This window comes from Empidonax traillii, unplaced genomic scaffold, assembly GCF_003031625.1.
Source record: "Empidonax traillii isolate 1590-97213 ecotype Southwest subspecies unplaced genomic scaffold, ASM303162v1 scaffold11:size2795301, whole genome shotgun sequence".
Taxonomy (NCBI): domain Eukaryota; kingdom Metazoa; phylum Chordata; class Aves; order Passeriformes; family Tyrannidae; genus Empidonax; species Empidonax traillii.
In genome coordinates, this window is record NW_020955204.1 from 665,571 (window position 1) to 692,604 (window position 27,034).

At 38.0% G+C, this 27,034-nt stretch overlaps 1 protein-coding gene across 36 annotated transcripts in view; it reads right to left on the bottom strand.

Moving 5' to 3' along the window:
* MADD (MAP kinase activating death domain) overlaps window positions 1-27,034 on the bottom strand; it is a 72,012-nt gene that overhangs the window by 13,556 nt on the left and 31,422 nt on the right. For 14 of the 36 annotated variants that reach the window (XM_027886409.1, XM_027886340.1, XM_027886331.1 and 11 more), the window contains 15 exons: window positions 25,431-25,484; window positions 22,288-22,385; window positions 21,866-21,949; window positions 19,182-19,340; window positions 18,621-18,729; window positions 18,020-18,082; window positions 17,523-17,643; window positions 16,264-16,369; window positions 13,744-13,854; window positions 12,705-12,812; window positions 12,450-12,614; window positions 11,600-11,672; window positions 9,744-9,850; window positions 4,661-4,669; window positions 4,334-4,403 (listed from right to left, as the gene is read on the bottom strand). In XM_027886409.1, the coding sequence (XP_027742210.1) occupies window positions 4,334-4,403; window positions 4,661-4,669; window positions 9,744-9,850; window positions 11,600-11,672; window positions 12,450-12,614; window positions 12,705-12,812; window positions 13,744-13,854; window positions 16,264-16,369; window positions 17,523-17,643; window positions 18,020-18,082; window positions 18,621-18,729; window positions 19,182-19,340; window positions 21,866-21,949; window positions 22,288-22,385; window positions 25,431-25,484 (1,437 nt within the window). Of the gene's footprint in view, window positions 1-1,958; window positions 4,404-4,660; window positions 4,670-9,743; window positions 9,851-11,599; window positions 11,673-12,449; window positions 12,615-12,704; window positions 12,813-13,743; window positions 13,855-16,263; window positions 16,370-17,522; window positions 17,644-18,019; window positions 18,083-18,620; window positions 18,730-19,181; window positions 19,341-21,865; window positions 21,950-22,287; window positions 22,386-25,430; window positions 25,485-27,034 lie in introns of all 36 variants that reach the window. The other 22 variants (XM_027886473.1, XM_027886463.1, XM_027886435.1 and 19 more) reach the window with 11 other exon arrangements.

Below are 27,034 nucleotides of genomic sequence, written 5' to 3' on the forward strand. Positions count from 1 at the left end.
AACTGGAAGACTGTTTCCCAGCTTAATTTTAAGTTTCTCAAGATATTCTTTCTCCTGTATAGGATGCGTGTCATTGTATTTACCTGACACACTGACTGAAAATGTTCATAGTTTTTGAACAAGTTGTCTCAAATAAAATACTGAGTTCAGTGACACATATTCTTAAAATACCAAGCTTTTTGGCTTATAGAAGTCTATATAAAAGAGGATTAAGGCACTGATGAAAAAAATCCATTATCCAGAAAATTTCATCTTGCTCCCTTGCACTGCCTCAAACTGACGGAAAGGAAACAGGCATAATATAGCTTAAGAAAATCTGTCTTTTGTTTTCATTGTGGAATGCCTTAGTAAAGCATGATGTAACCATCCCATTTCACTGCACCTGAACTGTGCCTTTGACCCACACTTGGTCTGCAAATGTTGTGAACAGATACCATGGGAAATCACCAGGAGAGAACAAAGACCACATTAACATACAACTGGCAAATTTAAAACGTTAAGATCAGTGGAATACCAAGACCAACTCTGAGTACTTCCCTTCCAGAACAGCTGAAATTTGCCATGGAATTTCTGTGTCACAACAAAAGAATTTTGAAGCAGTACAGAAATTATCCAAAACCAAATCATACCAGGTTCATAGAGGAAGGATAAATGTTTTATTACACACAGTACTAGTGACAAAAAAAGAAACAGAGGCAGATGAGTTCAGTATGAAGAACCAGGAAAAGTCCACAACAAAACCTTTCCATGCAGATGTCATCTTTTCAACTATGATGTGACACAGCTGAACGCTGGAGAGGGAGACGAATCACACTCTAAAGGGCCAAAAGTAGGCAGTGCAGACTGGGTTTGAGAAAGTTCTCTAAATATAAATCAGTGCCTACTAATTCTCGTATGCCACGGTATTGTCGCTCTTGAAAGAAATCTAGTGAAAAGTACAGAATATGCTGGTACAGAGTAATGGTTTTGTTTTCTTTTTCAACTCTCACTTTTCTTGAAGTTGGCAGTTACATTACGGCCTCAGAAACAAGGGAAGTGCACACCCAGGCTGCACTGCCCCAGCAATACCAGAGACTAGAGTTGGGGAGATAAGGAGGTGCACATCCAAGCTACCTTACCCGTTGGCACCAGATGTTCCAAATTAACTCCATGTCACCAGGGGATAAAGGTGGGAGTGAGGCTGGTGCACAGCCAAATAGGGTAGGACTTTTACAGCTGTGTAAGTCTCACTGCCCACTGGATAACATACAACTGTTCATAAACTCTTCAAAAAGCAGGAAGGGAAAGCTGTAAGGACCTTGTGCCACAAGGGAAGGAGAGAAGGGAAGCTGTAAAGTCCTGTATCATAACTGAGAATAGGAAGAGAGGGAACAGGAGAGCACCTAGGCGAGGTACTGTCTCCCCACTTCACAGTCAGCAAAAACTGCCTTGTCTTTAAATAAAGTACTCCTTCACTGTCCTTGCAATGCAGGAAATTCTCCTGAGATGACTGAGTTATGATGAGTAAAAAGAGTGGGTTTGCATTTACTCAGGGAAGTCAAAGCACTACTGCTGCAGAATACAAAGAAAAAAGAAGAAAGGAAAAAAGAAAAAACAAACAAACAAAACCCAAACCCCCAACAAACAAAAACCCAAACAAACAAAAAAGAAAATACCCAAGCCTCCTAAGACTCAAGCCTCAAACTGAGGGATGAGCAGAAGCACTTTTCTTTTAACATAAAAGTTATCCCTGATGCTGTTGAACTGAGTGGATTAAGGGAGTAAATTATTAAACACCACCTTGCAGCCTTTGGTCGTGTGAATTAAACTACGGTGCTACCACAAAATGGGTTTAAGGGGACATCACTTTACCTGCTGGAGAATGAAGGTTTTCATAGCAGCGACGGTGAAGGGGCCACAAGAAAGTAAAGCACGAGTACACAGCAGTAACTCAAATTTCAGAGGGAAAAGCCTTACACTTCCTCGCTTAAATTTCCACTTCCATTTGTGGGGCACAATTCCTGAACATCTGCTTGCATCCTGGTCTGAAACTACAAGTCCAACTTCCATGCTGCATCTGAGCCCAGCATTAACACAAACAAACCTTTAATTTCCTGATACAATATCACTAATTTGGAGCACTCACACTTCGTAAAATCAAATAAATCTTGTATTGAACTATTTCCCATCAGACTAGAGTATGCAGGCTTACCAGTCTCTATCTTTCTAAAAGGAACTACTACTTCAATATACTCCTACTATAATGAATTTCATGGCAAGGTTCATCATGTTTAACATAGCTAAATAACTTCATTCTTAAGAAGTCCAAGCTAGTTTTTGCTGAATGCTGTTAGTCTACTATTAAGAAACACTTTAATTTATCTTGAACTGGAGAGACTGGCATACCTTCTCACCTTTACAACAATTTTAAAAGCAGATCTGAGGTAGTTTCTCATCTCTGCACAAAAAGAAAGGTTATCTCCCCTTCAACATCTTTTTTCCTTCTTTCTCTTTATTAGCTGGATTGGCAAATTGTAAATCTCATTTGGAACATTTAAATTGGTTCTTCTATGTGAATCTATTTTGGGAGGAGGATATTTTGAATTTAAAATGTTTAATTTCTCAATTTGTGCTTGTAGAATCCAACTCCCAGTTTATTTTTAATTACCTCTGAAAATTACCCTTTTATAAGTTCCATATCACAATTCTAGCTTTTGCAATAGGCCCTTGATTATAAAAAGGACTTTTTCTTATATTTATTACATACATTATTTAGGTGCTAACTGCTGTGTTACAGAGTCATCAATATAAGTTGACTAGAAATAACCAAGTCAAACACTGTCTTTTCATCTTGTGCAATATAAACAATTATAAGAAATATTTTGCATTAAAACCTCTCAAAAGTGACCCAAAATTAATTTCTGTTTCAAGTAATTTCTTTTAAGTTAAAGATTTCAGAAGCTGAAGCCATTTTTTAAGCTAATTTTATGACTTCTGAATTCTCATCTTCGTAAAACTTAATAATCTTTTACTGATTTGAATAATTTCTATTACTAAAATGATTCATGCCCATCATGGTGAAAACATGATATCAAAGGAATATGCACCCATAAATTGAGGACACCTTCTGAACATATAAAATACTGGATTTTTTTGGTGCTTTAAATATACTGATCTGATCATCTGAATCATGAACAACATTTTTTAAAAATGGGACAAAATCGTTCATGAATTGAAAGCCAAACTTCTTGGAGATTTATAGTAAATAGAAAGCAAACTGCAACAGTCAGAAGGGGTTTATCATTTGGATACCTTAGAACTTTGTATCACCAAAAGGAGACAACACATTATTATGGAAAAGGACATTTATTTCAGAAATCTTGCATTAATCTAAGGGAGAATCCCTCAGCCATAACATTCTACACACATTACCAAAGAACAAGAAGAGTCTTGGTAATGGGAGCTGCTAATTTAGATTTTGATTAATGGCCAAAGTATGGGTGCTGATGTACTATGGAAAGAAAGCCACAAAATTTAGCTTCTTTTTAAATGTTTCATGAATACTCCTAAGACCTGGACAAATGTCTCACAGATGGGTGGGAGAATAAACCAATACGGATTTGGGGACTATTTCAAGAGAAGTATGTGGATCACTCTTCCAGAGAGCAGCATCTGAAGTCACTCATTTTTTTCAGACCCTAGTTAAGTATAGCGTGTCTGGCACTAACACTGAAGAGGAACCTGGAATTTTCCCCAAACTACAGCATTAGGCAGATTATATGCAATAGCAATAACTGACCAAAACAGTACAAATTCCCTGTTCTCCTTTACCTTTAGTTTTCTACCCTTTACCAGTCAGGCTCCAAAACAAAGATCACAGGATAAATTAATTGCAACCTGACAAAACATCTTCTGCTCCGTACAACAAAAATTAAATTCCACATAGAGCAAAAATGAAACTTTGCAATTAACAGCAGTTCTTTTAATGGAAGCATAGTGTGTTGAGAAAGATCAGCCTTAAATCCTGCTTAAAAAGTGTGGTTTCTCAGATGAAAAAGAAACATATCAAAGGAAATTCCTACACACATCCAAGCCTAGCTGTTGTTTTGTTTGCTTCAGAAGGCTCAGGACATTTTCTCTATCTAATAAGAAAAAGCACCTAGGTCACAAATCTTAACATGATGAAAATTAATGTGTAAATTTTTATGTTGTCACCTATCTCTCAGGCAACTTCTCACGTGCAATCTACATTCTCTCCCATCTTTGAAATTGCAGTGCAACTCTGAATCTGAAAACTGGAAATTTGAGTTACTGCCATGTGAGTACAGACCTAATATCAAAATAATGTAATTACCAAATTCCTCCAGGACAAAGACTCCTCGCACAGTATTGCACTTTTTAATGTGATTCAGCTCTATGAAAACCTACAAAAACAGGAGGAAAGTAACATAAAATTAGTTTGGTTTGGTTTTTCATATTCAACTAAACCCCAAAATTAAACAAAAACATCATCACAACAGACACAACCTGAGGTTTTATAGCATACACTACCAGTTCATTTACAATTTAATATATAAATAAAGGGTGAAATAAATATTCAGAAGACAAACTTGCCACAATGCTAGAAATCAACAAAAAACTTAAAAGTGCTAAGAAGCGAAGACAGCAGAAGATGAAGTACCTTCCGCTCCTTGCAGGAGGAGAAAGCATGGAAGAGAAACGAAGGAGTTAGTAACTCTGACATATCCAACATTGCTACCCCTTCAGGCACTCAAATGAGTTATTGCAAAAAGAATACCAACACACCTGATATACAGCAAAGAGGGGGACGAGAGAAAAGCTGACTCCCAAATTTGGCACTATTTTGTAGCCTCTTATCCATCCCAGTTGGTTTCTGCCCCTCCATGCATCCTCCTCCAGCACAGAGGGCAGGTAAAGGGCACTATACTTCCCACCATGACACTGATCCTCCTAACCTACCCAGCAGCTGAACTGAATCCAATGAGGAACCATTTATCTTTCCTCTCCCTGACAGTTCTGTCATTTAAGATTTTACTAAAGTTTATGATATATAATCTTCATAATTACTCTTGGAACCTCCTCCTTTGACAGTCAGTACCAGTTTTCTGCTTTAAGCAGGATGGGAGAGTTTGGATCCTTCTCTGCGGTTTGCTCACTTCACATATGGCTTTTGCCAGCTGACCCATCACTTGAACCCCAAAAGACAAAAACAGTTGAACTACATGGCTAGGTTTTTCAGTCCAGAACCTAGATACCAAGACTGCATAAATAAACAAGTTCTCTTTGCATAATGAGTTTGTTCAATATCCAGTCTATGTCAAGATACAAAATAATCCCTTCTTACGTGCACATCTCCAAAAGGGTCAAGGTCAGTACACAGATATAAAAAGCTGTAGCAAGTCCTATAAGGAATCAAACCCATACTCCAGTTCCTAGTAGGCTTGCTTTTCAAGGCAGGAGAAACACCAAGAGTAACATCACCCTAACACTCAGAGTGTCTGTGTCAAACACCTTAGAGAGATCCTTGCAAAACTGTATTACAGAAGTCTGGTTTGATACTTTCAGTGCTTATACACTTATGATACCATGATCTTGGGAGCTTTTTTTTAAAAATGGTACTGGAGAAACTTCATTGTCTTGGAAAGAAGGGAAAGAAAAACTTTGCAACCCTTCTGAATCCTGTATTAGCAACACCAATGTAATCATACATGATATGCTACCCAAGAAAGGCAGTCAAGACTAGAAACTGTTGTGGGCTTTTCTTTTTTAAGAAACAAACTTATATGTATCAAGAGAGATCAGTAAATGCACCATATATCTGAGAGACGACAGGTTGATTTTCAAGTCAAAGTGATTTTATTGTTATTTTTATTGGCAGAGAGCTAACCAACAGACCCAGGATATTTTTTTTGCAATATAAAACTCCAAAACTTCCACTTACTTAATCAAAAGTCTGAAGCTAGCCTTCTGCTTACATTCAAGCACTCAAGGGAAAGGATACTTAATTCCATCTTTTTTTGTTTTCCTGTTTTCATCCATGTTCTATATCAGTTTAGTTGGTCAAAAACATTTTATTTATTCAAGTATACTTCCAAAATTAACAAGTCAGTAATAGAACACTTTCTTTATTGCACTTAGTTTCCTTCTTCTGTAATCTTTTCTGTGAAAGGTTTTTGCTAGTAGTCTAAAGTTCAAAAATTCAGAAACTCAGTAGAAAGACTCAGGCGAAACACTGCTTATTTTATTTGGTAACAGTGAAATTGCCTGAAAGACAGGACTGCCCCAGGTGGTCATGATCTGAGTTAATGTGCTGCATGAATGAGTGCTGCATTCCACAAGAGTTATGAGCAAGATGAGAGTTAATCAAGTCTGTCACAATTACAATCCATTTTCAGAAGATATAAGTCGATGGGCAATTTCTTGCTATATCTTTTAAGGCACAGAGATGCTCTCCTCTCACTCAATCAGGAAACACACATAACGGAAATAACAGTTACTTACCCTAGAGACACTGTGGTTCTTCAAGACAGAGCATTCAGTGTGGATCCTACTGTAGATGAGCATGTGCCTGATGCATCTTATTAAACTTCCATCTATTTTTGACACAGGTGAATTCATAACAGGGATAGGGTACTGAGTCTCAATATTACAATTTGCAAATGTAAACTCAGAATAATCTGCCAATGCCACAGGTATGCTTGATACCTCCTTATTCTAAAGAACTTCCTCTGACCTGCTAGGTACCAATAGACTTGAACATTTTTTCTGCTTAAACTTACATGTTCTGCAGCATGGCGACGCAATTTGTGAACACTGGAGACAGGTATCCTGTGTCAGTAACAGGTTGCCCTCCCTGCATCTAAGACATTTCCTAAGGAATTCACAAGATGGTAAGAAAGCATACACACTGCAAATCAAGAGCCTTCAAAACCGCTTCATAACAGCAAGCTCCATTCTGGCACTGAAGCAGTATGTTCAGTCTTTTCAGGTAGACTCCATTGACACTTTTTTTCAAAAGGGGAAACCCCTCTTCCTCTGTTCTAAATGAATTATTTCTATGATGTCCAATCAGGCAGAGCAATAGAAATCCCTTATTTTAGTAAGCTACAATGCTGAAAAGAACACTTGGAAAGATAGCCAAGAACAGAACCTGTATATGGAATAAGGAAAGGAAGATGAAGAGAAAGCTGTGCCTGAGGAAGTCCTGTAGGCTTTTGTCGGTCAGTATCCCCATACAAACCCGACAGAAATAGACAAAAATCATTTTCAACACAGAGAAATAGCTGAAGGATCCTGGTTTTAATGATGCTTATATGCATATTCTGAAATCAACTGCCTTAGGGAGCAAAACTGGAAAGAACAATTCGTCTGGAATAACAGACCTTTTATTAAGAAAGCAGACTGGTTGATGAGTGTCAGAACAAGAATGCCAACATCCTTTTGCTCTGCAGGAAACAGAAGAGGATTTTTTTTTGCATGGTGCAACTAGTAGAGTCCCTTATGTAACTGCTACAGTTATCCATTCTATAGAAACCCTTAAATGAGAGACTTTTGATATCTGTCTAGACACTTCGTTTTGGCAAGGAAAACAAAGACATTCATTAGGTGCACTAAATGGAACTGAATGCCACAGTCAGTTGGCAATGTAATCTAACAAGCTAAGAATTAAACATATTGAGTAAAAGCAGTGTATTTTCCAAAACTGCACTTGTTTCAATATCCATTAAAAGTAATGGTAACTCATCTGGCTACAGCCTCATTGGAAAGGTCATGAAGAGAAGGAATAATCCTTCAGGTGAAGCAGAAAGCTGGCATACTTCCTGGGTCTGACCTACACAGACTGTTCCAGAAAAGAGGAAGGAATTTTCATCACAGACAGCAAATTAGAACATCATTCTCTGAAAGGAAGGATATGATGAAGCTGGTATTCTAGGAGTGCTGGTACTAGTAGCACTGGTCTCAGTATCTGTTGTACAAAATTCAAGTGGTAAGGCTCCTGAAAGTCACATAATAACAATCAGTACTAGGTTTTCCTAAGGTTTCTTTCAGATTGTCTCTCCAGTCTTTCAGGAAAAAAAAAACAAAAAAAAAAAACAACAAAAAAAAAAACACCCCAAGGCAATTTTCCAGGATTTGAAGTTTTTCTTTTGGACAGATACATGTGTGCTCACTACGCCCTTAACACTGAGTGTCTCTGTCTTGGGGAAGACTCCTGCTACACTTAAGAAGCCACGCTGACGATGATACGGCTACCTTCTTATCTTTTCTCACTGCAACCATGTATGTGCCTGGCTTTTCAATTCTGAAACAGAATCATTTCCATTGACTGTTCAAGAGATGAGCAGTTTGAGCTCAACAACTTTTTTGACTTCTAGTAGAAGCAGAAAAAGGAGAGGCAAACAGACCATTCCTATGGTGTGTCCTTACCTTGGGACAAAGTAATTTCTATTATGCCCATCTATAAGGATATCAAACTGTTGCTTTGAGACCAGGGTTTAATTTTTAGAGGCTTTAGATCTGCCATTTCCAATAACTATGCAAGTTCATTCTGTACTACTGATGACTTCCTCTTGCAGTTCTTCATATTTCAGCATATACAAAAAAAAGTTAAAATCTTTAACTTAGTTAGGCAGACTGTTCCATCACAGAGTAGGTTTGAAATACTACAGCAGGTCAGGCATAGTCTAGGTTCTACCCTGGTGAGAGACAGCAGGAAAACTGAGGGAGGTTCACAAATTTCCGTTCCTTATATTGGCACATACAAACTCCAAGAGGCACATGGTGCTGCTGTGACCTTGGGAGAAGTTTTAAGATTCTGAGCATGTGTGTTTGAGATGCATGTGCACTTCCAGTGGGATCTACACTGATGTATCCTCAAAGAAGAACAAAGCTTGTGTGGGGAGAAAAGTCTAGTCAGAAGGAAAGGAAAAAACACTCCACAGAGAACTGACAGAAGCTTTTCTTTTTCTCTCTCTCTCTCATGCACACACACACAGTCTCTCCCCTAAAAACTGGTTCTACTGTCTAGCGTAGCATGCATTTAATATCACAAGCAAAACAAAAAAAAACGTAAAGCAAAATAAAAAACAAGGATCAAAGGAAGCAACAGAAACAACATCCAGAGAAAGGAAGAAATGACAACTCTAGTTGTGTTTCCTCTATGCCCACAATATCTGCTATTTGGAAGGAGAAAGGAATCAATATTTTTCCTTCTTATTTTGTGAATTACATCAAGAACCAGTTTCCCATTTTATTTTCATACTAAATTCTATAGATTATTTCTAAAATTTTAAAATAAAATAGATTACATATGATGCAGAAATTTACCCTTTGTACCACTAATATTCAAACACTGTTTCTTTAAGGTTGACTGCTTATGCAATCAGGATACATTCACAGTGTGATGCATTACAGCAGTTTAGATTACTATTGATCCCTTTTTCTAACACAGGCTAATATTTGTTTTGTGCTTAGATAATTCAGACCACCAGAAACAAGAAGCTGAAAGATGTAGCAACATCTTTCTTTAACTAATTATAATTTTCCTGAGGATATCTAATTTCAGTGGTTTTTTTACATATATATATTTATATCCTTTTGTGTTTGAGCGTAAATATACATGTGCTTTTTTATCCCCATCAAGCTATCCCTTGTCCTTGTTGATACTCTGGGAAAAGGAAACACCTATACAGGCAAGCAGCAAAAAGCTTCATGCTCAGTTTTCTCACAGATTTCCCTCATACCTGACTGTGCATAAATTTCAGGTTAATTCCTTCCAATGTGACCTGAAGAAGACCTCCTTCACCAGTTTTCATATCCTGCACAGGGAACTCACCACCCAACTCAGGGCCTGTGATGTTAATTGAAAAAAAACAGAAACAACCAAAACAAAAAAACCCACAACAACAAAAATCCAGAAAGAGAAAGAGAAAGTGGAGAAAGCAGTCAGCCAAGTCATGATGGGAAACATAAAATAGTAAGAACATAATTTCTATTGATGTCCATAGCAAAAGGACACTACTAAGGACAGCAGGGAGCATTTCAGTGATTCTACCCGCTAATGACATTTTTCTGAGAACCACTAGAGTTTTAAGTATTGTAATAAATTTCATTCTGGTTATATGAAGGGACATCAATGTCATCTCAGTCTGTGTTTATTGTAGTTCATACTGGGGTTTTGTTTGTGTTAAATGCCCTATTTTGTTTCTGCATGGTAAGACACTGCAATCACATAATACCACAGACAGCACAGTCTTAAGTACAGACACACAAGCAAGCACAAGTTCATTTGTGAGCTGCATTATATGGTGTTGTTTTAAGTTTCTGGCAATTAAAAAGTCAACATGATTAAAACAATAACAATTTAACAGAAGATATTAATAGATGACAATCTAGGCATTTTCATGTAGTTTCTTCTTCATTATTCAGTTCAGCTAAAAAATGCTTCCTTGAAATTATTTTTGAAAAATTGTTGCTTCTGCAGAACCACTGAACTCTGAGGAATGACTTTCAACACATTTCAAGCACTTTTCAAACACATTTTTAATACTGTATTATTGCCTGATCTTTAAAATAGCTTTCAAAGAAACTTTTTCCTTCTTTACCCTCAGTCAAAGTTCAGTCCTTCTTCCCCATTCTCAAATTAAACTGGACTAAACTTATAAAAAGGATTAAACTACTAGGGGAAAGAAAATGGTAGCTCTTCCAAGCTCCAACAGCTAGTCAAGGGTTGAACAGTTAGGATGCAAGATACAAACACAAGTCATTTTCTCAGTCATGTTAGTATCAGTTATGTGTGTAAAATGTAGATCACTTAGGCACAGCATTAAGACACACCTAAAATAGGCCTGTGCCTCGAAGCATGGCTCTCAGAGTCCTAACATCCGCTTGAAAAAAAAAAAAAGAAATAGTTGCAACAAAAATCAAATTTGAAAACACAAAACCACAGTGATGTTACCCTGAACATGCGAACAGACTCCAGCAATGGAGAAACAATTGTTTTATGAAGGTATAAAATAAGCCACCTTCATGTTTGCTACTCAGGTGCATACAGCACCTGCTCCTCTCTGAGAACTAAAAAAAAATGGAAAATTGCCTTCCCAAGAACTCAGTCTTCCAAAATGGCAAATCCACTTTCTATAGTTTTTGGACTCAACAGGAAAAGGGGTGTTTACAAAAATATAAAGATTTCCTAGTATAAGACTGAGTAACACAAACAAGCATATTTATTAGCCTCCATTCTCAACACAAAGAAGACAACATAATTCTATGTCTCAATCAGGAATATAAGCAGTAGTTAGCCAACCATGGAGAGAAACTGAATTTGATGCTGCATAGTCTTTTCTAGTTGCCATTTTACTGGCAGCTAGTCCCCCTTACAGGTAACTCTGCTTTATAGGGGTGTTTTGACTGTGTCTGTATTGAGAGCGAGGTAAAGAGGGCAAGCTAATGATAGCACTCTGTTATACACACATGGATGTACAAAGTCACCCTAAGATTTCCAAGAAAAATGAGACTACGTTCAAGGAAGTTACTAATAAAAAAAATTTTCTGATTGCAGATTAACACACAAATGTTCCCAACAAGCAAGATCTCGTACCTGGTTTAATGCTTTGCTGTCTTGCTGCTGCTCGCTCCATACTGTCTTTTACACAGTAGTATAGTTCCCGACACTGACAGGTATAAGAAGAGTAATACAATGTTATTTCTCCAAATTACTAAGAGAGGGAAAAAAACAGCAAGGTTATAAGACTCTACAAAAATAACAATCCCCATGCACTGCATAATGACAAAAAGGCTATAAAAGTCCAAGCACACCCAATCACCAGTTCGTTTTTCTATTTATTTTTCAAGTTTGTAGAGAAACTAATAGCATTTCATTTCACAAGCTAGAAAAGAGTTCATGGCTTGGCACATTCTAGCCAAGTTTACACAGTTTCCTACTGTAGATAGGTCAAAAAGCTGTAGGGAAGGCATGTCATTGAGATGGACCTTGACAAGCTGCAGAAGTGGGCCTGTGTGAACCTCATTTAAGTAAAACCACAGCAGATTCTATGATCAAAAACTACAAAATTAACTCAACTACTAAGACATTTTATTTAGGCTTTCCCCCATGAATCTATCATAATATTTTCACTATCTTCACAAGCCTGCAAGCTCACACAAAATTTAGTAACACTGATGTTTTCCTTCTTCTAACAAAAAAAATAAAATAAAAGCTACATGTCATTTCTTAAATTACTTTCTGGTATACTATTGTCTTCAGGTAAATAATAAGGCATAATGCCAGCTTCAGACAGCAGTGTTACTAAGCAGCCCTTGCAGTTCAGTAACCAGTGCTGGAAGGAGAGTGCTGTTTTTTGATTAAATATGAAATATGACACACAAAGGACTTGTTCTTTCTGTGCAACTATCCCTGCAGTATTGTGTGTTTTAAACAAAATGCACACCTTCTTTGTGTAGAACTTGTTCAGTTGCGTCTCCTGACCATTCCTGCGCCAGAGGCAGAGCACTTTTGTTTTGGGACAGTAAGTCATGTTGATGAGTTTCTCATACCACCAACGTTCATATACAGTTCCAATGTTGCTTCTCAGCACAATGCAATCATCACATACCTGGGAGCACAAAATATTATGTAAGATTTCTAGTGTTATTTCTCTTATTTCGTCTGCTACTAGTTGCATTCATTTTATTCTTGTCTCTACCTCCATGAAAAATATGTCTCCTGTTGTGTCTGTCCCAGCATGTACTACAAAAGTCTGCTTCTTGATATGGCGGCTGCCACTGGGTCTCACGGGGAGTTCCCGTCCATTCTAGAAAGAAGCCCACATCCAATCATTAATGAACTTTGAAATCAATTTCTCCTTATCTATCAAAAAAGAAAATCCATTAGGTGACACTAGAAGCATTCTCAACAAATAAAAGAAAAAGGTTATTTTTAACACAGTTGATTGGAGGCAATCTTGGACAAAGCCTTAAGCGAGTCACTCTAGTGAGTTTAGTTTCAACAAGTGTGACTACGACAGTTATCAGAGCATACAAGTACATTCACACCGATACCATACGCAGTATGGGACAGTGAGGTGTCTCGGTTCCAGTAACATTGGAGTAAACTGGTCTCATTTTTCCAAATAATTTGTAAGAAAATTTTATGTCTTCTCTGTGCTTATAACTAAGTTCCAAATGTAAAAATGCTTTGAAAAATTACCATTCAAAGGGCCCTAACTTGTGTCCACCCTGATGATGGCTGTATTAAAAGGTAGCCAGAGTTATTAACTGAAGTTTTAGCCTATATTCTTAGTAATCATTACACGATGCAATGTTTATTCTGCGTGACAGCTGATAGTGGAAATAGTTTAGTATAAGAACTGATTGCTACAAGTCTTATAATGACCTGGAAACTGATAGAAAACTAAACACTTCTTACAGTCATTGTAATAATAAAGGTTTGCGTGCCCGTGAAAGCGATATTAAGAAAATGTTAGGGTTGCATAGAACAGTGGTACATCGGTGTAATGTTTATACCTATCTGTATGGCAGCTCTAATTGATAACTGCATAACACTGTAACACTATAAACAGGGTCATACAGTATTGTGTGCATGTGAAGGCAGTATTTAATAATTCAATTTAATTATTTTTAATATTTTTAAATTAGTGTTGCAGAGAATATACAGAAGAATTTTCAGGCAATTTATTTTCTGCACTGTAGATCCCAAAGACACATCATCACTGTTTTACTTACCAGATTGGCAAGTTTGTCTAGAATATCGTTTATCTGCTGGCTGTGCACCAATCCAATATGTGATTTCCCCATTAGACGCCGCACCTTTTTCCTAATATCATTCTTGTTCACCTAGAAAGCAGACATAAAGACAGTCAAACACTCTTGTCTATTCACAGAAGGCAACTTCTATCTTGTCCCAAATATGCCTTTGTTTCAATTGCCAAAACAACTGATCTCCAATTAAGTCATGCTAGGGCCTCTTTAGCCCAGTAGTACACGGAAAAGTTGCACATGCACCACTTTTTTCAGCTACTGGGCAAATGATACTATGCACAACAGATTTCCTGCCTATCTGTGCACACAAGCAGCAATTCCACTACCTGCCACTTCCAACTACTGACATCAAAAGCCTCAGTTCTCCATGTTGCCACTTATGTGATGAGCCTCATTGGCCAGGCTAGCTTCTCCACCTCTTCCCCTGCAAAGAGTTGATTTCATCAGCTGTGGAGCCCTTAACACAAAATGGCATCTTTTAGAATTCTCATTCTTCTACCACCTGTTTCCTTGTCACTAGGCTGGGGCTCTAACAAACATTTCTAGATAATAGTCTTCAAACAGCAGAAGGATCCTCCTGAAGATGAGCTGCAGAAAAGCTAAGAAGCAAAATATTTCTGCCTTAGGTGTCATTTCAAAAGGTTATTGTGAATGTCAGCCACTGATAATAAAGGCTTCAAGACAGTATGCTCGTGCTTGAGTGCTGACTTCAAGCTGGATCAGACATTCTTTTTTAACATTTTGGCATTATGACCTTAACGCTACGGAGCATACAAAACAAACTCAACCTGCTTCCTTCCTTTGACAAGAATTCTTTGCACTTGAAAGAAAGCATTGTGTTTTTCAAGATTTTTTGAAAGTAAAACCTACTAGGCTCTGCTAACCAAAACAAGAAAATAAATTAAAATATCAAGGATTATGCTTCCCTTGATAGTTCAGAAGAATTCATCTCTCCAGTAACAGAAAGCCTTCCAACTTTGCAGTTTCTCCGATAAGCTGCCCTAAGAGGACATAACTTGGTACAGTTTTAAGGCCTTCATTCTGCCTGTTTGAAAGAAGTCCTACATACAAAGAAACACACCAAATTCTAGATCCACAACCTTGTATCCCAAGACTTATATTCAGGGGAAAAATTGCAACCACGACAATAACAAAAAACCCCCAACCAAACAGACAACACCTCACAATTTTTTTTTGCCCAATTCTTCAACCTAACCTCATTTCTGAGCATCTCTGAAGATGTACTGAAAGGAACTGTATTTTTATCACAACTCTCTGATCCTCTGCACTACTTTTTTTTCATCTATAACTGATAGGCCCAGAGAGACATCATTTTCAAAGGTAGAAAATCCTGCTTGCCTCCTTATCCCTTTCTGCCAGGAAACTGTTTTCTTGGGGATCTGATTATTTTCACCACACCAAAAGACATCCTCCCGCTGTGAGACTAACTCTACCAACATGTCTCATGAGAGCCTTTTGAAATCGGTATTATTTGCTCTCCTCTTTTACATCTTCAATGAAAGTAGCTGCACTACTTATTATTAATTCTACTTTAAGTATTACAGCAATGCAAGTCCTAATGGCCAAATCCCACAGTCTTCTTCTGAAATAAACTCGTTCCAAATATACTCAAATTCCATCTTAAAACTTACCTTCACATTCCATTTGTGTCAGGAAAAACCAATACTTTCTTCCTCTCTCCCCACTCCTCCTTCCAACCTGCCACTCTGCACCGCATCTTCCTCTCCCCCAAAAAATTACGTAATTTTTTCCACTGGTTGAGTATCACACATTTTCCATCTATGGTACGATGTCTCAGCATTTAAAAAGCCAAAGTTATCAAACTATCACCTCTGTAGAGCTATCCTTACTGTCAAGCTGCTGCACTGGACAGCACAGCGCATCAAATCTCTGACAGGTAAAACCACGCACTTAAGCTGGTTCTAAACAAGACAAAAAATTTAAAAGACTGATTTTCCAGGGACTTTGATTTGGCCTATCTAAGAAATTATTCAGAATAAAAGGAAGATATTTCTAGTAGACACCTACGCCTTTAAGGTGTATATGGACAGATCATTGAGAAAGAAAAAGGTTGTTTACTTGAAACAGCAAATTTCTTGTTAACTTATTGAAACATGTTCACAATCTGCCCACATTTGGAATGTGCAGCTGTGAGGAAACAAGATTAGAAGATACTCTCTACCTAAATTATAACCTATACTCTTAAAAATAAAAATATTATCTGAAGTTACTAGCAGAAATAGTAAATTTCTACTTTCAGTGTCACGGTATATGCATACCCATGGTACAGAACTGCATAAACTCGAGACAACATTTCTTCATTAAGATTAGAGGTTTTACAATATTCTTTTATATTCCATTGTTCTGAGTTCTGTGAACAGAGATGTATAGTTTCAAGAGGACATCAACAAAATATACTGCCCAAATCTGAGAAGCAATCTATTAAAAAGAAAAAGAAATCACCTTTATCATAAGCATATAGGCAATCATATTATGCAGCAGTGTAGCCAGCAAGCGGTCCTCATCATCCTCCAAACGCTTTCGATCATGTTCTCCCAGGGAAAGATACCTGCAAGAAAAGCTAGATCTGAAGCAGATTCACAGGAATTCTTCCTCTTCTTCCTTAGCTACAGCACTGGCAGGAGATAGCGCACTATTTGTTAAGTGTATGGCAAATAAAATCTCTAAAAACATGGGCATTTTCCAGTAGAACACCATGATCACTACTTAAACATTTCCCTTAATTATTAACTAGTTGAAGCAAATAACAACTGGTCAGTAGGAAAGTTGTTACTGGTCCGCTGAGCTTATCCATTTCCTCTTTTCTGCAGTCACAGCTCCATGACAATTACAACTGCCAGAAGAGGAACATACAACTCAGTAATATGACAAGAGCTATCTGTCTTTAGAGCTTAAAAAAAACCTGCAAGGCAGCAAAAAACTCATCAAGGAAGTGCACAAGCACTCTCTTTTTCCAGCAAGGTAGGTAGTTTGCGGAAAAACACTTTTCCAACTAGCACTCCATAAACTAGTGATCATTATCACCGTAACATGTTACATGATAGCATGGGTGTAGGTACTACAGCTACAGACATTAGACAGAGCAGAGAATGATCAGATATTAACAGAGCTGTGGGGCGGGGGAGAAGAGGAAAGTAGGTAGTGAAGATTGACATCTCAGAAGTAGTCTAGCCTTAAGCAATCACGCAGCTATTTTTAGAGAGGGGTTCCCTCACGGGTTTTTTGTTCACTTTAACTACAAACTGTAAAAACATCTATAAGTTACTTTGCATTTTGAGAAGGCTCAAAATTCCGTTTCTGAAAACATTTAATTCTTTCACTTTACGTCAACACACTGATATCTCCCTTTATTCCAGACTATAGTCATTGCGCCACAGAAATCTCTTGCTTTTCTATTTATCTAGTCTATTCCATCTGTTCATACTGCGATTATGCTTACATTATCCATTTCTCTGGAAACATTATGTCTCCACAAGAGTTAAAAAAAAATGTATGTTATTGTAACTAACGATAAACATTTCAGTATCAGAAGACACTGGTCAGAAGAAAGATAAAAGATTCACTGTGGAACAGTCAGGTATAGTAACAAGGTTACGAAGGGACAATAGCATGTTAACCAGAATTAAAATAATTAAAATTTTTTTACCATTTCAGCCCCAGGTGAAACAATGAGGAGGAAAAAGGTCTACTAAAGAACTTACCTGTCAATCATCTCCTGAGGTCCCTGGTCCATCCCCATTCCTTCTCTCTCTAACATTACAGCATCCAAAAAAGCATCTTCCCAGAACTGCATCTGGTCCCATAAAGTTGAACGCTCTTTGCCTACGCAATGTATACAAAAACCGAGCATTTATTCCATTAACTCAAGTCAAATACTTTACCATTAATTCCTGCTCATTCCCACTCCTTGAAAATACCATAAAGCAACACACAATGAAAATAAAAAAGAGGTTACTTATAAACCACAAGCAATAACACAGCTGAAGAAAAGTGTAAAGAAAAATACAACATATACCTCTCATTCTCATTAATGGCATAATATTTTTAAACCCTTACACAAAAATACCTCTCATCTCTAGTCTTTAATAAGTATACCTTCTTCCATAAACTGTTAACACTACCCGAAAGAAACAGAAATATCTCATACAAACACAGATCACAGCAAACACACAGAGAAGTGGAAAGATAAGATTATTACTCATAGAGAAGGTTTCCATTGCAGCATCCTCTAACTGGTCCCAGACAGATCCTTTATCCCTACCTGCACCATTCCAAGCAGGTAGGAACGAGAAATGGAAAGGATAAAAAACACAGGAAGAGAGAGCTCTTGATTAACAGCAAGTCCAGATGAAATACATTCCAAAAAAGCCAATATACTTCTAACTCAAGGATACACTTGAAGGCCATTAATATTCGGAATTTAGTAGCCTTCTGTTCAATGACTTAGGCTGAATTACATTTTTTCAAGATCAGTGATATATTTTAGACTTCCATGCATAGCTAAATTCCTTCTCCCCTTCTTCACGTTTTACAGAATTCATATTCAAGAACAGCAAGAGACTTGGACAAACTACATTTTATGCAAACTACACCACTGACACCCATCTCCTCTTACTCAATTTCCCCAGCAAATCTCTGGTTTTACTCTGAATGACCTGATGCACCCAGCATGGACAACAGTAATAAGTTAAAAACACTGTCAGACTGTCAGGGAATGTAAAAATTCCAGTATGTCCCAGACATAACTTCATCTGAACTTCAGGCTAAAGGATTCCCTCCCCACCAAAAAAGTAGCTTACCCAAAAGTCCTTCATATAGATAGACACGTTGGTTCCCATCCTCTGGACCTCTCCCTGGAGTACTGCCTTTGCCATCCTTCACACTCTGCTTCAGGTTGTGAGACTTCGCCTGAAATAATACAAGAGGTGTCAGACAATTTAACTCTGTACTCTGCAGGGCTCCTTCTTGCAGTCCACTTCAGCTGCTCCCAAGAAACAGGAAATTTTCCTCTTAGGTAAGGACAAACAAAGCCCTCAACATTGTATTGCCTCTGAAGGACAATTAAATGTCCACTTGGTTGAGAGAAATACTGAATGATGGGGAATTAAATATTGCTAGAAACTGTAAGGTGGTGCAACCTACTACTTTCAAAGAACCGTCCGTTACACAGGAAATTAAGATTGATATGTGGATCTACATAAAAATACATCTTTGACATGTTAATATTTGAAGTCATTGCTGATTAACCCTTAGAACAGAACCAGAGATCCTCTTCCATACAGGCACACATATTGAAATGCTTATTGTGCAAGATTCATTTCAAAAAAAAAAGAAGAAAGGGAAATTTGCAATGCCCTTACAAAGATAGAGCTAGTAGCAGAGTTTGTCTCAATTTCGCTGTCTGACACAGTGCCTCTGGATCCTGCCAGATTGCCACCATTTTCCACACTCGGGCCATCACCAGCATTGCTACTCAAGTCACTGTCTGCTCCTAACGTCTCTCCAGAACTGTTACTAACCTGTGGAGAAAATAAAGCAATTAGCTTCAATAGGCAAAGACACTGCGGATAGAAAAGCTGTAAAACATTTTTTCTTAATGCATAAAAGAAGCAGTACAACTGAGCGCTACATTTGCCTTTTCTTCTTCAGTAACATTATCTTTCCATCAAATATTACGCAGCGGGAAGACTCAAAAAGCCCTTCAGAAAAATCACAGAACTGTTTAGGTTGGAATGGATCTGTTAAGACCATCTATACATGAGTCCCCCTCATCAAGCAGGGTCAGCTAGTGTATGTTGCTGAGGACCATGTCCAGTTAGGTTTTTCTAATCTCCACAAATGGAAAACCCATAATCTCTCTGGGCAAACTGCTCCAGTGTTTGACCACCCTCATCATAAAAAAGTGTTTTCTTGTATTCAGATGGAATTTACTGTGCTTTAATTTTTATGTTGATTGCCTCTTGTCCTGCCCTCAGTGAGTGCCACTGAGAAGAGTCTAGATCCCTTGCCTCTGTTTGCTCCTATCAGGTATTTACACCCATTGATTACATTCCCTTCTCTTCTCCAGACTGAAGAGTCACAGCTCTCTCAGCCTCTCCTCTTATGAAAGATGCTCCAATCCCTTAATCATCTTTGTATCCCTGAGCTGGACTCACTCCAGTAAATCTTTATCCTTCTTGTACTGGGAGGTCCAGAACTGGACACATGCAACCCCACCAGAGCTGAGTAAAGTGGAAGGATCACCTCCCTCAACCTGCAGACAACCTACTCTTCCTAATACAGCCCAGAACACCATTGGCCTTTTCTGCCATGAGGGTGCATTACTGGCACAGTCAGCTTGTTGTCTAGCAGGATCCCGAGATCCAAAGTTGCTTTCCAGCTGATTGGCCTCCAGTGTGTACTGGCACCTGGGTTATTCCTCTCCATATGTAGGACTTGGTATTTTCCTCTTGCTGAACCACACAGATTCCTGTCTATCCAGTTCTCCAGCCTGTTGAGGCCCTCTGAATAGCAGCACAACCATCTGGTCATTCCTTCTAATGTCAGTCATTCCTCCTAGTTTTATATCATCTGCAAACTTCCTCTGTACCATCATCCAGGTCATCAGTGAAGAGGTTGAACAGTGTTGACTCCAATACTGACCCCAGAGGTACACCACTAGAGACCTGTCTCCAGATGGAGTTTGTGCTACTTATTACAACCCTCTGGCCCTGTGGTTGAGCCAGCTTTCAGTTCATCTCACAATCTACTTACCTAACCCATTCTTCATCAGTTTGTCTAGATTACAGGGGACAGTGTCAAGAGCTTTACTGAAGCTGAGGTAAATCTTTCTCATTACACTCTTCTTCTGGTTTCCAAGGCCTGGGATTTCTGAGGGCCAGTTTTACTGGTAAAAACCTGAGGCACAGAATGCCCCAAAATGCCTCAGTCTTTTCCACCAGTCACCAGATTCAGCAGCCGGCCTACATTTTCCCTAGTCCTTTCTCTTATTGCTTATGTACTTGTTTCTGTTTCCATTCACATTCTTTGCCAGATTCAACTCCAGGTCCATACTGGCTTCCCTAACCCTATCCCTGCAAGGTGAGACAGAAAATGCATACTCCTCCTGTGTCACCTGCCCCTACTTCAACCTCTTGTATACTTCCTTTTTATGTCTGAATTCAGTAGGAGTTCTTTGCTCATCCATGCAGGTCTCTTGCTGCCTTTGCTTGGTTTCCTACTTGTTGGGATGGACTTTTCTTGAGCTTGAAGAAGGACATACTTGAATATCAACCAGCTCTTCTAGACCCCTCTTCTATCTGGGGCAGTATAAGAGAGAATACAATTTTTTTGTCCATTTGAGAAAAACAATCAGAGTATTAATCTTGTTACAGGCTGAGAAAGGATCATGGAAGGCCAGATATTCACAGGTATTCAACAGTACAGAGAGAAAAACAAACAACAACAACAACAACAAAAGAAACTTCCTTAGGTTTTCATCCCTGGAATATGCAATATCATATAATCTGATAGGGAGAAGGTTCATTCTTTTTTTTACTAAATGCGTTCCTGATACCTTTTCCCTCTAGGCCTTACAGTTGATTGGAAAGTAAACAGATATATTTTGATGTAATTCAAGAGCTTTCAGACAATATATGAGAAAATTAGTTTTCATTTTTAATGCACCAAACTATCTGCCTTTTCTGCTCTCAGGTTACCTTTTTAAACATCTATTTTTTATAGATGGTTTATACAAAACTAAGACATATTTATAGAGTTGTTGTAATCTATCAATTCCATAAATACACCAATAGGCAGGAATATGTCAGAGTAATAAGCACCATATATGAAGGATGCAATCTGCTAGTAAAGACAGCATTATGTATGTTGTCAGACACACATGCTTGCCACCCACTCAGAGGCTCTGGAGAGAGAACTCACAGACATACATTATGCATGTGTGACAGAATGCTGCCAATACCACACAAAATGCAGGCACGAAATGCCCTTCACCACGTTAACAAGCAGTCAGTCACACCAAGATTTCACTTTGGGCATATCCTACCACAGTGCTGACTTCAGAATCCTGGCTTGTACTTCGGACCATAACTGTTGGTCCTCCACTGGGAATAGAGTCAAAATCACTCTTCTGCAACCAAAACATATAAAGGACAAGAAGAAGAGTCAGATTAGTCTTTACCATAATGAGAGAACACCACCTCCCACTCCTCTGGGGTCTGGAAGCATGTGTCTTACGCTTTTTTAATTTATTTAGCCAACCAAGCAGAAACTGCTGTCTGCATGTCAAAAAGATCACACTGTTCTGTAACTGAGTTCAAAAGATCCCCTACAGAAAGAGGGGAAGAAATTCTGCCAAATGTGCCTCTCAAGAATTTTCAAACCCTGTAAGTCTTCCTATAATGAAGTAATGAATAGAAGAATCCTCTCTCTTGCCATATAAATAAAGTAAGCATAGGAGTCACTGACCTGAGAACCTGAGGCCAAACTGAGGCCACTGTCTGCACTGATTTGGGATTTCTTCTCATCTGTTTCTCCCAAATCAAATTGTTTCACACCTTCTGTTCCTGAACAAAGGAAAAAGCAAATCATTACTGTACCAAGAAAAAACAGTATGGTAGAAAGTGGATGACAGACTGGAAGCAGAAATAGTACCATGAAAACAGATTTGCTTTCTCATATCTTTGATTTCTTTTTTTTACTATTATTATTATTATTCCTTGGTCCTGAAAACAACAAGGCCAGTAGGATACATCTACTAGTCTTTGAACATTAGTTTGAATTTTAAATACTCCAAAGGCATAGTCCAGGGGTGACTATAACTAAACAGTACCTTTTTTAGCCATTCAAGACAGAAAAGAGAACAGACAAAGGTCAAGTAGCTTCCAGTTACAATAACACATGCAAAGGAGTTGCCATTCAACTCTAGCAAGCCACTTCCTTTATTCTTGATAATAAAAAAGATACCTATTTATTTAAAGTCAGAATCCTTTTTTGAACAGCTAAATTGCTCAAAGGCCTGGACTGAGTGTTTTTTGGTTGCCCACTGCAACTATCTAGGCAAAAATCGGGGAACACATGACAAGAACATGTTACCCCACTAAGATTTTCAAGGAATAAGCTTGTTTGATGCTGTACTTCACAGTATTCCCCAATTACATTAACATATGGCTCTCCAGAGTTGGCAATCACACAGGTCAGTAGTGAGAGAGGGAATCAGCAAGCTTTAAGTCATGCATTCATTAACGTGACAATCCGAAAACAAAGAAGGGAAAAAAAGGATAAAGAATTTTATGTTCAATTTCCCATGCACTTCTAGAATCTTATCATCTATTGTCCTCTGATGGGATGGCAGAAGGAAAAGAGAATGATGGAAAGATAGAGCCTGAAAAGAAATTTGGATAAGCACTGAACAAAAGTAGTAACAACGCAAGAAAAAATGTGTTTTAGACTGTACACAGAATGTCAATACTCTCAGAAATGGAAAGAGACTGAATGCAACACTTCTGCCATATCCATATCTGCCAACTATTCAGTAACAGGAAGACATGATCAGCTGCTGGAATATTTGTATTATATACCCATGACCATATCCAGTATCTCTAAGCAAACAATGCCACTATCTCTATAACCACTGATCACAACCACCTGGGAATTATGAACATGTTTGTAATATATGTAACATTAGAGAGGGTAAGACAGCGAAAAGGAAAGAAAAAGGGAAGGGAGGAGAGAGAGAGAAGGATAATATACAAAGATTTGTGGGAGTGAGTTTGAGATGATATGTAAACTCATGGATAGCCAAGCCATAAGCGGGCTGTGCAGACCATACTAGCTTACTACTCAACCACCAATTCTTCCTGTGAAGTGTTTACAGAAAGTATTCTTCATTTGTTATAGTGTTCTGCCTCTAAATCCATATGCCTTAGTTACTGTAAATCAAATCCTCAAAGATTCTAGGAAAGAAAAAGCATAAACAAATTTTACCGAAAAAAATAACTAAAAATATATTTTCTAAGAATTTGGCATCTTTTTTCCCACTGAAATATGTGTTGCTCACTTCTAGATGTCTATTTCCAGTTATTCAAGTGACCACCATTTCTAGTTCTGAATAACAATACAGCAAAAAGTTTAATATCTCATTAGTACAGCAAGAACATTAAATTTCAGCTGTGTGTTTTAAGCAATTTAAGAGTTTCCTGCCCCAACACATACTTCAGATATATTTCTGACAATCTGACTTTTAAAGGAATTGAAACTGACTGAAACAGTTCAGATATTTGAGAGTTGTAACTGAGTTTAAGGAGCACAATAACCACAATCACATTGTTGTCATCGTCAATTTAGAGGCACTTACAAACCTCCCCTTTCTTTCTTTATGGAGTTATATGTGTAATACACACAGAACACTGAAAGCTCAATTTATCCCTCCCAGTGTAGGCACCTACCAGAAAGGCTCAGTTTAGGAGAGTAGGTGTGTGTATGTGCTATGTGTCTGTCTCACACACACTCCTACCCCAGCAGAAAGCAACTCAAAACTTCAATACAGCAAGCTGTACTGCAGAGGTGCCCCACTTCCCTCAGTGTCTCTGAACTAACTCCAGATTCTACTTTGTACTTAACAGAAGTATTTAACTGAGGAGCCTACAACTAATCAAAGTAAATCCAGGCCTAGTCAGAATGTCAGGAATTTTCACTCATTTATCATTTCATTATCTTATCTATCAATCCTCCCCAGACCTTCAGTCTGTAAACTGGGCATAAGCTCTGCAAAGTACAAACTGTGCTTACGGTTAGGAAACATCTATCCCAAAATGGCTGCTATAAACTAGCTATTGTCCTTATGTCATAGTCCCTATTTACAACAGTGACAACCAAAACAGAAAAACCTTGTACTACCCCTACAGATAGTACACGTTCAATATCTTATCCGTTACCGTATTTAATAGATGTTCAGATTTGTGTAGATTTATACTATTGTTTAGGCTCTGTAAACAGCCTCAAATTCTTTCACTCCTTTAATATGTGATATAAAAAACAAAACCAGGTTGATTCCTTTTTATGAGGCTACTTTCCAGCAGCCATCACTAAATACAATTCTTCACATACACCTTCTCTCTCCCCCTCAGAAGTATTTCTTGTTGCAGACTGTTCATGGTTGAGTCCAGGTAACAAAATTTGCCATCCCATGGCTTGAACACAGAATTCTTCATTCCAGTAATATTCAGTCAATCAATATATCCATGTCAATAACTTGTTAAACAAAACTGGTCTTTAAAGTTTTAAGAAAGCAGATGAACTATCTTAAAATTCTTCCATATTTATCTGATATGGTGAGGATGCAGAATACCTGCTTCCCCATCTTTGAAGAAGGCAACATTCAGGGGAAGAAAAAAAAGAAAGAAAAAAAAAAAAAGAGACATTTGAGAACAATTTCCCTAGGCCAAACTGTTCTGTTTGGTCTCTCTAATGCAGACTTTCTTTAGATAGACCTTTGTTCTTGTGGGTATAAACCCTGTGTGCCATAGATGCAAGCTCACCCTGCACCTGGGGAGTTGGCAGTTATGGGGAGGCTGGAGGAGTCAGTTTCTACATTTTTTTAATTTCCTTACTCGTTTTTTCCAAAGATTTTTGCTTTTTCACTTCCTGGTGCTTGTTCCACAATTCTACCCAAGATGCATTGAAAGCAGGAGAGAAAGAGAAAGAGTCAGCGGCTGGTCAGACAGGTGAAAATGGGGAAAAAAATTTGAAACCAAAAACCCACCCCTTCATCTCAAAAAAAAATAAAAAAAAAAAAGAAAAAATGAAAAAAAAAGGCAGAATTTCATGAATGGTTAATAAACACCATTTTAAAAGAAATCAATGTTAGGTATTGAGCACTGCATCACCTCTTAATAACAGCTGTGGTGCATCCCACCCTCCCCACCTCAGGCCACACTATGACAACAGTGAATCAACTAAGGAAAAACAGCTCTTATGAATACATATAATGCAAATAATCACCTTTCCTGAGAAAGGTATTTAAGTCTCAGATATTTACTCCTCTAAAGCGTAGGCATCACAGAACCTCTAATTAAAAGAAACATTTTAATGTCTCTAGTTTATATCATTGAAAGGAAAAGACATAAAAATAGCAGCAGTAATTCCACCAAAATTAAAACCATATGTTAACACAACAATTAAGCAATATTATATCTTACAGATTATCATAAAGTTTACAAGTGATTTTTGACCTCACAACATTCTCAATAAATGCTTGGCTCTGCCTGTCAATCTGTCCTATATGCAAAGAGCTGAACTTCTCTGCATCCACTTGTTCCTATCAGGGTATAAAGAATGGAAAACGGAAAGGAAGAAAAATGAGCAAGATATCAGTCACGCTTAATAACTTCCAAAACTCAAATTAGGTCACAGCACTCCAATCAAGTCAAGGAATTCCCTAAGAGGATATACAACGCACAGAACAGGAAAACAGTCTGAACTCTCCTTACATTTGAAACTTAGCCATGGGACAATAGTGATAAGGCACTTGCACTTTTCTGTCACTCACATTCCTCACATTTCTCAACTCTTTGAAATGCAGTCACCGTTTCTTCTCAGAAACATTGATCATTCCAGGTGCTGGCCTGGTGGCCAAAGGAAACATTACAAGCTGACGTGCTGAACTGACTGAATGTTAGGCACTGTCCTCTCTCACTAGCATAGTGAAAGCTGGGAACACCACAGCAGAAGATCCTCTCAAAAAAATTGCAAAGGGAAGGAAAAAGAAGGACAGTGTTCTACTGTTCTTGAAGGAGGCTTCCTGAGCAACTGAAAGGTCTCTTGAAGTGTGTCAGAAACCCACCCCACCCTGCAAATGGCAGAAATAAGGGCATGACAGGCTCTAAAAGAGTTCTATTTAGCAAAATGTCCACTGAAAAAAATTAAAACAGATAGGGTGCAACTGTCGAGGAAGGTTCCAAAATACTATCATTAAACACATTTGGAACAAGGCAAATGCAACCAGGTAAAAAAGCTAGAAAGATGGCTTCTAGCCAGCTGATTTCTACATCTGCTTCATGATTGATGGATGTTCCTTCAATTTTCATAGACAGATGGATAGGATAAAATTGCTTATGGATCCAAACAGCATCCTATAGGCTTATCTAGCTGAGTACACAGTGACACAGATAACAATCTCTAAGATAGACTGAATTTGTTTGTTAAAGGGCTTTGA